General features: G+C 42.6%; 1 protein-coding gene across 1 annotated transcript in view; it reads left to right on the top strand.

The window, feature by feature from the left end:
- Window positions 1-16580, top strand: part of pld2 (phospholipase D2) — a 31484-nt gene that overhangs the window by 5524 nt on the left and 9380 nt on the right. Inside the window, exons 2-16 of the mRNA XM_034099244.2 lie at window positions 4530-4690; window positions 4773-4900; window positions 5245-5387; window positions 6066-6159; window positions 7033-7098; window positions 7180-7238; window positions 7316-7561; window positions 9782-9925; window positions 10027-10110; window positions 10863-10941; window positions 11040-11150; window positions 12573-12782; window positions 13345-13492; window positions 13583-13701; window positions 14395-14508. Coding sequence (XP_033955135.1) covers window positions 4561-4690; window positions 4773-4900; window positions 5245-5387; window positions 6066-6159; window positions 7033-7098; window positions 7180-7238; window positions 7316-7561; window positions 9782-9925; window positions 10027-10110; window positions 10863-10941; window positions 11040-11150; window positions 12573-12782; window positions 13345-13492; window positions 13583-13701; window positions 14395-14508 — 1875 coding nt within the window. The 5' untranslated portion in view covers window positions 4530-4560. The remainder of the gene's footprint in view (window positions 1-4529; window positions 4691-4772; window positions 4901-5244; window positions 5388-6065; window positions 6160-7032; window positions 7099-7179; window positions 7239-7315; window positions 7562-9781; window positions 9926-10026; window positions 10111-10862; window positions 10942-11039; window positions 11151-12572; window positions 12783-13344; window positions 13493-13582; window positions 13702-14394; window positions 14509-16580) is intronic.

The raw sequence follows: 16580 nt of genomic DNA, 5'->3' as shown, positions 1-16580 counted from the left end.
GCTCATCCAGTAATCAGTGACCCGGCCGACTATAAAAATAAACATATTTATAACTAGTTTAGGGAGTTTGAGAGGTAATTAAAATAGCTAAGGGTGATGATCTGACTTGAAGTGTGTGTTTTGCTGCAGAGGGAGGAGCTGCAGGTGAGCAGAGCTGCATGTCTCCGTCCTGTCAGATTAGACTTCACTCGCGAGAGAAAGATAAATAATCTGAATTCAGGGTGCAGTTTACTTTGACGTGGGGGTGAGCAGCAGAGGTGGGGAGAGGCGGGGCTATTGCCTCATCATTATTGCTGTAGATGTTGCACAAACAACTGTAGCATGGTCAATAGCGTCCGGAGCACGATAGCAACTCTGCGATCCGCCATTGTTGTTGTTGTTGGTGGCGAAACACTTCAGCACTGGCGCGGGGTAAGCGGAGGTGAGCAGAAGAGGTGGGGAGAGGCGGGGCTATTGCGCAATCACTATCAGTGATCTGAAAATGTCCGTATAGGGCGCACACACGGAGCTGTTTGACCCCCCAGAGAGTGGCGTATGCATTTCTATCCACCTTGGGACCCGTTGTCGTTTCCTCAGTCGTTTAGTGCCATATTCGGTCGTCCTCGTGTGGCCGAACGGTCTATATGACACTAAACAGTAACGCAAACGACCGAATTCGTCCTCGTGGGGCCGCAGCCTCTTTCACAGGCAAGGAGAAATGGGTGGAGCTTGCTTAGTTTCTGGTCACTTGATTACAACCGCTGATTACAACTATAAGGCGTTGCCTGGTTACAGGGTGTGGTTCAATTTACCCACTGGCTCAACTTACCCCCTTCTCCCCTAATGTTACTTTGATCCGGTTACTTATGTTGTGGCAGATATTTAAGTAAGCTTTCTTAACGCTAATGTTATAATAGTCAGATTGCTCTGAAGATGGGAGGTGATATTCTATTCATTTTCACGTTCACACAGTCAGTTGATCTTTCCTGCAACGGCAGTTTAAACTATTTCCTTTCTCCTGTAATATGACTTGATAGCTTTAAACTCCGCACACTGAGCTCTGATTGGTCAGCAGGTGGTGCTTTCACTGAGTTGATCTCTTATCCTGCAACCTAAGCTGCTCCGGAGCAGGGGGGTATAATACGAAGCAGGATTTTCGTTTAGCAAGATAACTTCTGGGATTTCCGGTAGGGCCTACTACGAAGCTGGTTCACTTTTTAGCGGGCTAGATCTCCATGGTGACTTATCCTGGAACCTAGCCTGTGCTCCGAAGCCGGATAGGTTCCATGATAAGAGATCAACTCAGCGAAAGCACCACGCCTGCTGACCAATCAGAGCTCAGTGTGCGGAGGAAATACAGTTTTTAACTGCCGTTGCAGGAAAGACGGCCGGCCAAAATCACCGACTGTGTGAACGTGAAAATGAATAGAACATCACCTCCCATCTTCAGAGCAGTCTGACTATTATAACTATTATACTATTATGTTAAGAAAGCTTAATTAAATATCTGCCACAACATAAGTAACCGGATCAAAGTAACATTACGTTGCCTACAGTCCTCGGCACTGTGAGTGCAGACGTCGATGTGTCCCATTATCATTCATATCACTTCATAATGTATCATATATCTCCTTATCTGAGTCAGCTGAGCCGTATCTGGCCGTGCAACACTCACAGTGTCACATACTGTATGCAGAAGTATTATTTTAAGCAACACATAAGTTGACGAAACACTCGAGACAAATGTAATTGAAGTCAGATCGTGTTTTAGACGGGGCAGTGATATCATAAACCTGTTAATGTACGCAACACTTTTTCTGTTCCCAGCTGTATTCACCTTGCAGGTGCAGCTCTGTGGCTTTGATCCTGGATAAAGTGTTTAAGTCATGGATGTTTAAAGTTTAACTTCATATTTGACTAATATTATAGTTTTATTTTCATTCAGGAAGTATGACGCTGCGCGAACGAGTTGATAGCCAGCGTTGTAGGACAGTTTAGCGAGAGCGGCTTTGTTTTGGATTAGGCCAACCGGATAACTCAAAACATATCCAGGATAGGTTGAACTAGATTCGTAGTATACCCCCCTGGTTAGGTTGCAGGCTAAGAGCTCAACTCAGTGAAAGCACTAGGCTTGTTTGAGACCAGCGAGACCTGCGCAGTTGCGATCAACGCCTTGCTAGTGCGTTGCATGATGGTTAGTCATTTTGTCCGACTTGCTCTGGAGGCTCGCCCACATGAGACGTTGAAATCTCGCGGGACAAAGACGGCCGCAGCCTTGAGAGCGCGGCGAGGCGGCGCAGTTCCAGCCCGTCCACACAGCGGCGTGCGCTGACGCTTGCCGGCGGGCGTGTCTGAAACTCGACCAACAACCAATCACATGAATCTCCCGCCCCTGACACACAAGCAGCGGTTTGATTGGCTAGAGCTTGTACTGGCATATGATTCGATTGGCTGACGCCTCACCGAGGCGTCAAAAGTTGAACATTGCTCAACTTTTGTAGCGAGCCACGCCAGCTACGCTCCACGTCGCTTCCCACGATGCATTTCGGCTAAAAGTGACGTCACCCCATTCAAAGTGAATGGGGAAGCGTCAACGCACGCCGCTGTGTGGACGGGCCGTTCCTCTCCACGGGCTGCGGAAGCGAAATGCTTGATGGGAAACGACTCGCTGGTATCTCGAGCTGAGCGCTCATTGGTGGTTTGTACCACGTGCTGCTGATGAAACTCTCCAATTCGCTCGGCAAAAGTTTGTTGTTGTTTTGTGTCAGTTTTACGTCGCCACATCCATTCCCATTTTTCATCATTGTTTCACAATGTTTATCATCATGAAATTAATATCTATATATTTTATACTATACTGCTTACCGTTTTCATACTTTATATATCTTAGCATATTCATACACACTGTTCATACTGCTCACAGGCTGATATCTAGTGTATTCATACCCCACTGTTTATTCATCATTCAATGCATTCTATATGTTATTCTGTAGATTGTGTACATTACTTTCCACTTCGCTGCTTGTTGCACCCGGTTAGAAGCTAAACTGCATTTCGTTGTCTCAGTACCTGTAATATGTGCAATAACAATGAAGTTGAATCTAATCTTGAGCAGGAACAAATGTATTTACTTAGTCTGACATCAGGGGCGCCAGGTTAGGTTGAACCAGCTTCGTAGTACAGGCCTCTGGTTCAACTTCTCAGATGTGTCATCATTATTTCATTCTCAAACTGTCTCTCCCTCGGTCTCTTTGTCTCTCTCACATACACATTACACACCCTCCCTCTACTGTGCCTCGTTGCCCAGGAAGCATTCAGCCATTCAAAGACATCTACCCACACACTGTAGCTAACAAAAGGACACACACACACACACACACACACACACACACACACACACACACACACACACACACACACACACACACACACACACACACACACACACACACACACACACACACACACTCTTTTCTCCGACTGGTAGCTGTGTCCTAGCCGTCTCGTATGTCGCAGTATAGATGACCTTAAGCAGGTTTTTTTGTAAATTAACAGCAGAACTTGTTACATTCTGTGTTGTTCGGTGGTGTGAATTCCTCCTCTCGTGTGATCCCACTATCTCGCTGAACTACTTCAAGAACCTGCCATGAAAACATGTCACAGTCGAAGCACAACATACTCAAATATGAACCTGATAATTATCATAATCTGGCGTCTATAAATACTTCTCCAGATATCCAGTAGTAGCTGTGTGCCACTGATACTACTGATGCCACAACTAATGCAACTACTGCTGGTGCTACCACTGCTAAAAGCACCTGCAACAATTAGCAGTGGCGCTAGTTTTCTACATACAGTATATAGAGCTTATGTAATTTATAAACTGTACGAGGTGAGGAAAATTAGATAACAGATTACTTGTTAAATAAAAATAAAAAAGCGAAATCTTTTCCAACATTTTATTGTCAAATTAAACATTTTAACTTTACACAAAAGCACAAATTAAAGTAACACAGGCAGTATAACAGTAATGCTTTTTCATTTATTAAAGACTATGACGTCATGATAAAAGAATACATGCTTAATCTCTTCAATGAAGATAAATTGTACTATTATAAAAAGGCATTTTAAGTTTGCAATGTATACAGCTAAAGCCTTAAACTCTCAGTCTCTGGAGTTATAGGTTTCCTGCAGAAAAACATTAACATTTTTATTTTATACTAATATCTCTTTGATGCTTTGAAGGGGATGAAATGCGGATCTAAATGCACGCTGAAGGCTCTTTGAGCATGTTCTCTCTCAGTGACTGTGCTGTTATGTTAAATGTCTGTTTGTTTTTCATGTATTGAGTCTTGATATGTGTCTGTTGATGTTAAACATGGAGCTGCTGTGATGCATGTCAAATCTCAGACTTGACCGTTAAAGTATTATCGTATCGTATGTGAATCTATTCTTATCCATGGCAGTGTAGTGCACATCTGCTTAGTGGTGAACAGGTGCACCCTCTGGGCTGCACAGTACATGTACAACTCTCTCTGTTGTCTTTGCAGCAGGGCACTTTGCACTCGCGGCATCAGAGCGATGGAAGGCCCGGATGACATCGAGCCGGAGACTAAGAGCTCGTCGGCCCAGCCTCTGGCCAGAAGACGCTTTTCAAGAGACATGCACGGCCTGAGTCCAGACGAGATAGATGGCCTCATGTCCAGCAGCGGTAGGAACAACTGTCCCTTTCTTCAATACCTTTAACCATCACATCAGACGACTTTTATTAACATCTATCTTTCAAACCACAGAGGGACGTCCTTTCCTTGTGGTGCATCGTCTTCCTGAAATAAAAATGGAGGGTGTTCCTGCTCTAATGCCTGGTATCCCTATCACATGCAGAGTGGACAACACAGAGAAACACACTACCCGCTCCAAGGTATCCCTTTACACTAGTTCTTTATAAGTGAACACTTGTTGATCTCTTTTGGTGGTTCCAAATAGGATGCTTGATTTGTAGAAAAAGCTTTGGATACATCTTGAATAAAAGCTTTAAAAGAGGACGTACTAGGCTCATATTTCATCGAAGTCAGAGGCCTCATTATCTATTTTCTTGCTCCATTTAAACATTTTCTTTTCTTTAGGAAGCAGAGGATCATTTGTAATGGTGTATTATAAAAGGACGTTTTGCTATTTTCTTTACAAAGTGACTGAGTGCTAGATGTTCCTCCTTAAACCCATCATGCTTACAGTATGTCCTTCATGTCCATGGTGTCTGTCCAGGTCCGCGTGGGCACCTTGTACACCGTGTTTCTGACCCACGGCCACTTCCACTGGTCGGTGAAGAGGAAGTACAAGCACTTCCAGGAGCTGCATCGAGACCTTTACAAGCATAAGATGATGATGCACCTGATTCCTCTGGCCAGGTAGGTCCACCAATCTGTTTCAATCATGCAAAGCAGGGGTGTCCGCACTTCTTTTTCACCGAGGGCCACATACAGGAAAATACACGAAGGGCTGGGCCGCTCACTAGAGGTATATCGCCTCATAAGTTAAGTTGGAAAAATCAATCCAATGCAGGTAAATTATTCTTGACACTTGAAAATGCTGTCTCCGTAGGGTTTCATTTGTTTTGTTCGCAGCTCCTTCCTTAAAACAGAAGCTCCAGATTGCTTATCGTACTGTAAGAGGACATATGGAGGGTCGATCTCAAGGTTCTAATGTACTGTGTTATTGGGCTTTTTTCTTATCAACTTAGATTTGTTAGAACATGTAACTTTAATTGACTGAATTTATTTGAAAATTGGGCTTATTAACATACGAATACTGTGTAATATATTTAACATATATATTTAAGAAGTACAATATAAGACAAGCAGAAGTTTATTATACTTAAGTCATTATGCTTTTTTAATTAGCTGAGGGCCGATTCAAAATGGCATTTGGTCCCCGGGCCGTAGTTTGGACACCCCTGATGTGAATCAAGCTCTCACTCTGAGAGACTCCCAATCCAAATCCCTGTGATGTGTTGCGTTTGATACGTTTCTATTTCTATTTCTATTTCCCGCACCCAGTGTTTTTGAATATTCAAATTTCTCTCAAAGATTTGCAAAGGACCGAGCGCAGCTGAGGGCCATGTCGGAGGAAATGCCCAGCCTCCACGGCACTGAGCGCACCAGGAGGACCTCCAGCAAAATGGTATCCAACTCGGAATCAGATACATGTTTAGTGATAGTCATACATTTGATCCATGTAACACCTTTCATACATAAAGGGCAGCTCAAAACAATACAATACTATACAATATATAAACACATTTCTAATAGGATAGACAGCATAGAAGACAGTTGTAGCACTTAGACTACAACAAAAAACAACCAAAAAAGAAATGTATAGTTTAGTTTATATAGATATTTCACATCTATCAAGAAACTAATGATATTGAATACATGTAGTGGAGTGAAAGTACATGATTTGCCTTGTAGTGGAGTCGAAGTTCAAAGTAGCATAAAATGGAAAAACTCAAGAAAAGTACCTCAAATGTTACTTAAAGGTGGGGTAGGTAAGAATGGAGAAACCAGCTCGAGTGCGCTAGAATTTGAAAATACACAACCGAAAAAAATCTGCCCCTTCCTTCAGACTCCCTCACAGAGCCCCGCCTCCAACACACACGAACGCGCACATGACCAATGAGGGCACGAGATAAGTTTGTGCACAGATGGAAGGCTGACAGGCAGGTAGGCCATCCAGTTACTTTAGCCGGGCCGGCTCAGATGATTGGTCGTGCTTTTTACAGCGTCACGGCTTCCACAGATGACATTTTTGTATGTATTTATTGTCAAAGCATTTAATATATTCATTGCTATCGGGATGTTAAGAGCATTCCATGGAATATAACAAGTGTTTCTGAAGTTAATTACCTACCCCACTTTTAAGTACAGTACTTGAGTACATCTACTTGGTTACTAAAATCATACCGTCAGCCAGCTGTGTTTCAAGTTGTATTGCAATGTATATAACTTTAATTTATTTTGTATAAACTGTGTACATAACTTTTATTTTCTATCGCAGAAATACCTCGAGGAGTACCTGAACGGCCTGCTGGAGAACTCGTTTTGCAGGAATGATCACAGCATGGTAATATCTATAAAAGAAAGACCACGAAAACAAAGTGGATGTTATGCAGCACGATGCCATTCTTGTGTCTTTTTATTTCAGATTGAATTCCTCTCTGTCGGCGCCCTCTCCTTCATCACTGATCTCGGACCCAAAGGCTTGTAAGCAGACGTCCAAAGAGTGTGTGGGAAATGACAATAGACTGTACAGAGAGATTAATTGTGTCAACTTTCCTCAGGGAGGGTCCCATCTCTAAGAGGTCGGGGGGTCATCGGATCCAGGGCCTGAACTGCATCGGTCACCATCAGTTCTGTTTCCGCTGGTCCCGGCGCTGGCTGGTGGTCAAAGACTCCTTCCTGATGTACATGAACCGAGACAACGGAAAGATTAACTTCGTGTTGCTGTTCGACCCGGAGTTCAAAGTGAAAGTGGGCCGCGCTTACACCGACACCAAATACGGAGTCTGCTTCGAGAACTTCACTCGGTACGTCTCTGACATTACATTTCATTTAGCTGATGCTTTTATCTTACGCCACTTACGGTACGTCCACACGGCAGCGTCGCGTTGAAGCTTGCCGGTGGGCGTGTCTGGCGCGCGACCAACAACCAATCACATTAATCTCCCGCCCCGACACACAAGCACGCGGTTTGATTGGCTAGCACTCGTACTGGCATATGATTTAATTGGCTGGCGCTTCCGTTGACGCTTGAAAAGCTGAACTTGTCTCAACTTTCGAAGCGAGCAACGGAGGCAAAGCGACGGAACCACAATGCAGTTCGGCAAAGCGTGACGTCACCCCAATCAAAGTGAAGGAGAAGCGTCTCCGTTGGAGCACACGACGCTGCCGTGTGGACGTACCGTTACAATAAGACAACTAAAACGCAAGAGTCCTGCGGGTACATCAGCTTTCAGTCAAACCAGATCAACTAATTTCCATCACCTAGTTTCCATCTTCTTTAGCATCACTTCTGTCCCATGCTTTTATCATATGGCAATACTTGTGTTGTTGTTCATAATGTTTTTATAATTGTTGTGCTATGGCATTGTATGTTGTTTTTGTCTTTGCTTTGGTTTGCTTTGTGCAGCCCTTTGAGGCCTCTTCTGTGGTTTGGGGCTATAATACATTTTGATTTGATTTGATGAACTGTTACTATTAGCTTCAGTTTAAGCCAGACCTACAGTGCTATTTACAGAAGAGAGCTTTTATTTTTTAGTTTTAGGTCTGCCTGATGTTGTTTTGTTTTTTTAAATCAGGGGTGTGAAAGTACCAGGATCTTTTACTTCAAGAGTTCGAATTATATTTGGGGGGTTTTACCTTTCCTGTTGTTTATTACATAAGATTGTGTGCATGTCAATGGTATGCAAAGGCTTAATCTGTGTGTTCCCCCTATTTTACGTGATAGGCTAGAGGGCGGGACATCTAAGCTGTTGACCAATCACAACAGAGGCAGCCAGCTAACCAATCGGAGCAGGCTGGGCTCTGGTTTCAGACAGAGGGTGAAAAGAGGTGCTGCAGCACAGGCAGTATGTGTCAGGGAATCATTTGCCCTGCACGTCCTCCTCCTTCGCCCTCTGACGCAGAGGCCCAGCCTTGGACAGCCGCTATCTCCCTTAAGGAGGGGCTGCCCAAGCAAGTTGTTGTTGTTACCAGTTTATGACCGGGCAACTCTCGGTCAGAGATAGTTATTGTTGTGGGACACCTGGAACACATCCTTCTCGGGGTGTAGAAGACCCTGAGCCATAACCGACAACTGAAGTTGATTCAGTTTCCTCCGCTGTTTCTCTATTGAAGAATGTTGATTACCGTCCGCAAACTAGTTAAAGCCTCCTACCAGAGAGGAGACTCCTCAGAATTGATTGTGGCATCTCAACCCTGTGGTCAGATCGTGGCTCGTGACATGTCTTGTGAATTCTCCGGTCGAAGCTCCAAATAAACAGGCACGGTACGTCCACACAGCAGCTTTAGACGAATCTTCCACCGCTTTCAACGCTTCTCTGCCCATTGACTTTGAATGGGGAAGACGTCACTTTGCCTCGCTTTTCGCCGAACTGCATTGTGGGGAAGCGAAGATTTACAGGATTTACAGGATTCAAAAGTTGAGCAATGTTCAACTTTTGAAGCTGAGCTGGAAGCGCCAGCCAATCAAACACGTTTATGCAAATCTGACAGTAGAAGCGCTAGCCAATCAAACCGCGTGTAAGCAGGGAGAACCAGACCGCAGTTCATTTCCTCATATTCCAAACGAGAAATTACGGTAGCAAATCACCCGGTTCTTTACGACCAGAACTATTAACGGGATACAAACCGGAGGAACCAGGCATGGAGGGAGGTGGCAGAGACAGTGGGTAAAACTGGTAGGTTTTCGCCTGTTTGGGGAGTTTATATATATATATATATATATATATATATATATTGCTCGCATAAAATCCCCGGGGTTTTTTGCTTTGTATGTCGGGGGCGGGAGATTCATGTGATTGGTTGTTGGTCGCATTGCTCGCAAAAAATCCCCAAGCTTTCAAAAGCTCCAAGATTTTCAAGATTTTTGAAAAGCTGCTGTGTGGACGTACCGTCAGTGTTAGCCATCACAGCTCCAGCTCTCCTCGTGTCTCTCTGAGTCCTGTTTCCAATTGCTTCTGAAGTTTCCCTCACAGTATGAATGATTCAGTAACATGATGTCTTGGATTTGTTTTGCTTTTGTTCAGGAGTCTGGTGATCAAATGCAGCAGCTACAGACAGACTCACTGGTGGAGTCATGAAATCAACCGGCTGTCCGACTCCAGCGACTTCCTCAAAGTTCAACGCTTCGAAGGGTTCGCTCCGCCGCGGGAGGACACGCTCACCAAATGGTCAGATACTTATTCTACCCGAGAACTATAACCATGTATCTTCAGATCTCACCTCATCCTCATTGTTCTTATCTGGAATGGTTTGTGGCTTTTATTTACAGGTATGTGAATGGAAGCGGCTTCCTCTCAGACCTGGCTGACGCTCTGGAACAAGCCAAGGAGGAAATCTTCATCACAGATTGGTGGTAAGTGTCAGAAAGATCTGGATTTAGTGAAGAAGCATTTACAGAATTGACCATTCGAATACATTATTTGAAAGATTTTGCATTTAAAGAATAAAGCTTAAATTAGGGGATACGGTTCAAATGTCAAGAATAAAGTTAAAATAATGAGAATAATAGTTAGAGTATTGAATATAAAGAATGTAATGGACATTTTGGGAATAAAGTTGAGATTTTAAGACTAATTAAAAAATATTAAAATGAGGTTGATATATATATATATAATATATATAATACATAATAATAATTTAAACATTTCCAGAAAGAAAAGAAAATTATATTAACATTTTATTTGTACCTTATTCCAAACATTCCCACTTTTACTAATTGTTTACATTTCAACTTTACTCTCAAAATGCAAAATACAATAACAAAATATACAAACAAGATGTCGAGAATAAAGTGCATTATTTTTGGATAAAGACTTCATTTATTCATATAAAATAGACTTAATCATGTTTATACACTAATGCTAAGTAGACAAATTCTCTACACTACAAAATGTTTGTTAATTCTTATTCTCAAAATGCAGAATAAAAACTTTCCTCCTACCTTTTGCAATTTAAGAATATAATGTTTAGGATAACATTTAAGTGACAGAATTAAGTTAAAATATTGAAAATCAAGTTGAAATGTTGATATAAAAGTCTACTTTGAGTGTCTCTGTTCTGATCCAAATCCTCTCGTCCGTATAACGTGAATGTCTCTTCTGTCAGGCTCAGCCCTGAGGTCTTCCTAAAGAGACCGGCAACTGACAACTTCTGGCGCCTCGATGAGATCCTCAAACGCAAAGCAGTACGGTTTCTCTCCGTCTTCCCTGTTATACCATTTAAATGATCTTCCAATTTCCCTCTATCGTATATATTCTTATATTTGTTCAACCTTTCCTGCAGGAACAAGGAGTCCAAGTGTGTGTTCTGCTGTACAAGGAGGTGGAGATGGCTCTGGGCATTAACAGTGAGCACAGCAAGAAGACTCTCATGAATATGCATCCAAACATCAAGGTCAGTCACATCTTCCCATCAGAGACTCTTCCTCCCTCACCGCATTCAAAAAGTCACTCAAGACCCACCTGTTCAACACTCATTCAACCTCTGACCCCCCCCCCCCTATTTTCTGTTTTTGTTTGTCTCTTTATGTATTTTTCTTCGTTTCTGTCAAAGCGTCTTTGAGTTTTTAGAAAAGCGCTTTATAAATGTCATGTATTATTAGGCTAGTGACAATGGCCCCAACATTTTGAGATGCCCCTCCCGGAGTTAGGACAAAACACAACTTACTTTTTCCTCATCTCTAAGGCCTCCCATACATGAAATGGATTGTTACAAATATTTTACTGCAAAAGTGGTGAAATTGATATATAAAGTTAGACACCCCAAACTAAAAATAAAGGCTGGCCGTCTGGGGGTTGAGGCATAACAACTCATGTAGATTCACAATGGAAGGTCTGATAGGTTTAAAACTTGGCATACCTGAGTTCAGGACATCCTTCTGCATTATAGAAAAGACTGAATATCAATATCTTAATGTAAATTGGAGATACAGTCATTTGAACACATACGTATAGGCGGAAATGTATCTATGTAGAATGATGTCTTTACTTTGTAGTGACCCTGACATGGATTGCCATAGCAACACACACAAGGTCTTGTTGAAAAGGTGTGGTTCTACTGAATCCAGCAATACCAATGTGTAAAGGTAGCTTACAAACTCATGGAGTTATGTCACTAAACATATAAGGTTTCCCAAATGGGGAAAATCTGAAATAGTCCTGATTAAATCTATAGTATCACCAATTAGTTTTATTTTGACTTCACTTATCAGGGGTGGAACATATTAACACATTATCTTGAGTAGAAGTCCCTAAAAGGTATGATAACTTGAGAATTGTTAATAATAATAATAATAATAATAATAACCCATAATTGTTATTTTTTTAAGTAAAATATTGCAACTTCAACATTAGTGCAGAGAAAATGCAGGCCTAAAATGCAATAGAACTACTAACGAGTAGTAGTTGGACATCAGCTCGTCGCGGGCGATGTTGGTGGTCAAAAACTGATCCACTAAGAACTGCAACACCTTGATTTTACTCTCAAGAGGACCATAAGGATACTCACCCACTTCCTGATAGGGCAGCACGTGATGGTACTCCCGGTCGCTCTCGCAGTACGCGCGCAAAACCTCCGGCCACGTCATGCCGTCGATAAACTACAGAGTGGAGTTGACGCTGTCTTTGAGGTCGGCGGGGGCAAACGTGGTGTTGGAGGTGTCTTCTTCACGTAGGATGACCTTCAAGAGGGCAATATGTGTCTCTGCTCACATTGTTTATCGACGGCGCAGCAACTCAAGCTTATGCTCCTCATAACAGCCTATATTATCCAGAGGCCTCATCTCATGTTTTAACATACACCCCTATTTCCCTTCAGGTAATGCGACATCCTGACCACGTGTCGTCCGTGGTGTTCCTGTGGGCTCACCATGAAAAGATGGTGGCCATTGACCAAACTGTAGCCTTTGTGGGCGGGATCGACCTGGCGTTCGGGCGGTGGGACGACAGCCTGTACCGACTCACTGACCTGGGGTTGAGAGAGACGTCTGACACCGTAACGGGAGAGGAGACCGACGGAGATACAGGGGTGAGAAGTTCTTTTTATCAGCTTGTTGTCACTGAGTACTCCATTATTCTACAAAAACTCGAAATCTTGCCAAGTATATGTGTCTGAATATGTCTTCACACCTGATATAAGACATAATAACTTCAGAAGTAACACTGCAGTGAGATATCGGGCCTTGTTTTTGGACAATGCATCATCTTGTTCAGTCAAACAATGAGTTGCATTTCAGATGAAACACATTCTTTTACATATTTATTCGAAAATCACAAACTAACATCAGAAAACAGAACACCTTTGAGCATTTGCGGCTCAACATTTCCTGATTCTGGTCAAATATAGTTCAAAATGGCTTCTCCCAGCTAATTACAGGATCTGGTTTATCTAAATATCCCTTCTTATTTCAAGAAATCTTACCAAGCACATTTTGACTTGTTCTATTGGCTGATTTTTATTTCAAATGAAAACAGCTTGTTTTCAATATTGCTGAACTTGTTTTTGGAGCAGCATTTTTTCCAGTGTAGACGGTGTGCTCTCCAGATGTCTCACTCCCTGCAGAGACACTAACACATGTTTCTCTCACCAGGACAACGGTGTGTCAAAACCATCGGAACCAGATAAGGAAGTGGAGCAGAACCTCGACGATCTGACGGGAAACACTAAGCTGTGGATCGGCAAAGACTACAACAACTTCATCAAGAAAGACTGGGTGCAGCTGGACAGACCGTTTGAAGGTATGCGGTGTAAAACTCTCTCGCACACACTGGGAGGCTCGGACAACAGGGAGCTGAAATGATTGCTTCTTCTATATATATTTCTTTCAGATAACGTCAACCGCACTCAAGTTCCCCGCATGCCGTGGCGTGATCTGTCTGCAGCTGTTCATGGCCAAGCTGCAAGGGATGTCGCCCGTCACTTCATCCAGCGCTGGAACTTCACCAAGGTCAGATTAAAGCTCTCTCTTTAAACGTACCCGTGTTTGATTGTCATATGTTTGGCCTTGATCGTCCATACCTCTGAGGACTGAGCTCCTGACCTGGGGCGACAGGGCCTTCGCTGCTTTATTATTAATATTGCTGTACACATAAATATTGCAAACATCCTCTTAAATGTTGTATTAGTGCTACGCTTTACAAATGAGTCCACAAAAGCTTTCAGATGGCTTTACTCCCGATCATCTTACTATCGTTTGGTGGTGTAAGCAAAGCGTATACTTTGAAGCCATCGTATAGAAGCTTCAGCAGACTTTTTTATAAGATAGAAACAAGTTGTGCATTTTGGAAACTATTACATCTGTCTTATTTCAATAAATGTGGACTTTTGGAAAGTTGCATCACACGATTACTATTCAGTCACTACTTTTATTATAATATTAATTATATAAGTGTAGTTCATTCTTTATGGTCCTCTTTAAAGGGACCCAAAAAAATCGATGTCAGACTTGTGTTGCCATCGCACCCATTGAGATTCCTCTTCTATGTTATGCTAATCTATTTGTTGTATAAGCCACAACTTCAAAATAATGACTCAAATAGTAAGTTGTAAAATTAACTTGTACTAACTCTTCAAGAAAGCTTCTGTACTACCAGGAACCAGTTGAAATCTCAAAGTCATTTGTGTGTTTTGTGTCCTCCAGATCTTCAAAAACAAGTACAAGGACGAGTTCTACCCTTACCTCCTGCCCAAGTCTCACTCCACCGCTGACTCACCCTCGTTCACCGTGCCCGGATCCAAGAAGGCCAAAGTGCAGGTATTAACGCACCACAGCTCACTATCTGAGCGAATATATAGAGGTCTAACAGGACTATTTGATTAGCCACATGTACTGAACAAATATCATAAAAAGTGAAGGACCATTGATCCACATGACTTGAACACAAACAGCAGTCAGTGACGGTGACCTGAAGGAATATCTCGTGTGGTCGACTTATCAAAGTGATTTTCTCCTCATAACTCACTGCCATATTCAGTTGTTGGAATAATGTAGTGCTTTTCAGCCTTAAGAAATACACACAGTCTCTCTTTGACGAAGACTGTTTCCACGAGATGTTAGTGTTACAGGTCCACCCACGGTGAGTAGAGAGAAAGTGAAAAGTCTTTTACACACAAACTGATGACACAGAAAACTACCATAATGTTTAATGTACCGTACTTTTCGGACTATAAAGCGCACCTGCATATAAGTCCGTCTGTCTTGCTCTCGTTCTGTCTCTCGGTTCCACTTTTACTTCGGCGCACTACCTGTCTCACTCTTTTCCGGCCTCCAGCTTTTCCTGCTGGAGCCCGCCGCTTAAAGGTGGCGGGCGCGGACCGGTCCTAGAGCCCGTAGCGTTAAAGGTGGTTAATTTTACCTGTAAAATCCATAGATTTAGGAGGTTCCCTAGTGGCTGTTAGCTGTACAAAAGAAATGGGGGGGAAAAGTCGCGGCTTATAGTCCGAAAAGTACGGTAAGTCTTAAAGAGGTCATTTAAGTCTCATTCTCAGGTGTATATCAGTATGAAGTGTCTCTCCTGGGACATGTCTCCAAGCTTTAATGTTCAAAACGCTCTTTATTTGTCTCTTACTGCCTGTGCTGCAGGACCTCTTTTCACCCTCTGTCTGAAACCAGAGCCCAGTCTGCTCTGATTGGTTAGCTGGCCAGCTCTGTTGTGATTGGACAACCGCTTAGCAATGTCCCGCCCCTTAGCCTATCACGTACTATGTGTTGGAGCGCTAGCCAATGGAAGTACGAATGTTAACATAGAGAGGTCTTTATGTCACAGAAGTAAACAAAAGGGTTAGGATTAAATTATTAGTTTCATAAAAGAAAGCTCCTGCTGGTAATTTCCCATGTTTTGGAAAGTTGGTGAACTGTATTTACTGTAAACAAACAACACCATTGCCTAGTCCCCTACTTGTTTCCACTGTGTGTTTCTACACTGCACGACTCTCAGTCCGAAGAGAAGGAAATCACATGGATGGCTTTGCAGTGCAACAATGAGACACTGTTCTGGGTTTGAGGTGCAGCTTACAAGTATTCAGAGTTGTCTTTGTGATGGCAGATGGTGGAACAAGAGGAAGAAAATCACTTCCAACATGTTTGTCCTGTTAAGTAAAGCCAGAGAAAACAAATGCACTGCCAAACACAGAGTGGAGGAATCTCATTTGCGACAGGCTTCATGGGAACTGGGGTCGTGATGAGAAACGCAACAAAACTGACACGGCTTTTCACTCTGCTAATGTTTGGAAGTGTTTAGAAAGGGAGTATAGGGTGACGATAGCTTTTGCTGTGTGTACTTTCTTCTATTGTGAGCGCTGGCCTGTAATCTAATCCTCGCCTCTTATAATGCTGTGACTTCGGGTTTTCCTGATCCCTTGTTCAGGTTGCAGGGACACTTCCTCAGCTGGTGCCACAGTCTTTGTTATAGCTGTAGAGCTTGGAGTGTCACATACAATAAGTAGTTAAAGCACGAAGAGTATGTCACTGTCTGAATATAAAACAAGAAAGAAATCTATTAAAGAAATGAATTCAGTATCTATATTAAGTAACTAATACTTTAAGTGTGAATCTACGCCTACTGCTTGAATCTGCTTTATGGGTTTCACTTTCTTTGGAACTGTATTTTTAAACTAACGTTTTCTGCTCGCTCAGATTTTATTTCTGCTTTTTTTAACCGTAGTATGTGCTCGTGTTTCATTGTTGGTGTGGAGGCTACTGCCTGAATATGATGAACGAAAGGCAGGTTTCCTATCAATACCATTTCTGAGCAGAGGACACTTTTTTTATCCTAAATATCTTGGTTTCTTCTTTTCTAAGGGTTACATTTTACTGCCTTAATTAAT

Source organism: Pseudochaenichthys georgianus, chromosome 14, assembly GCF_902827115.2.
Source record: "Pseudochaenichthys georgianus chromosome 14, fPseGeo1.2, whole genome shotgun sequence".
Lineage (NCBI taxonomy): Eukaryota > Metazoa > Chordata > Actinopteri > Perciformes > Channichthyidae > Pseudochaenichthys > Pseudochaenichthys georgianus.
The sequence above is the reverse complement of the archived record's forward strand: the minus strand, read 5'-3'. Positions and strand labels throughout refer to the sequence as shown.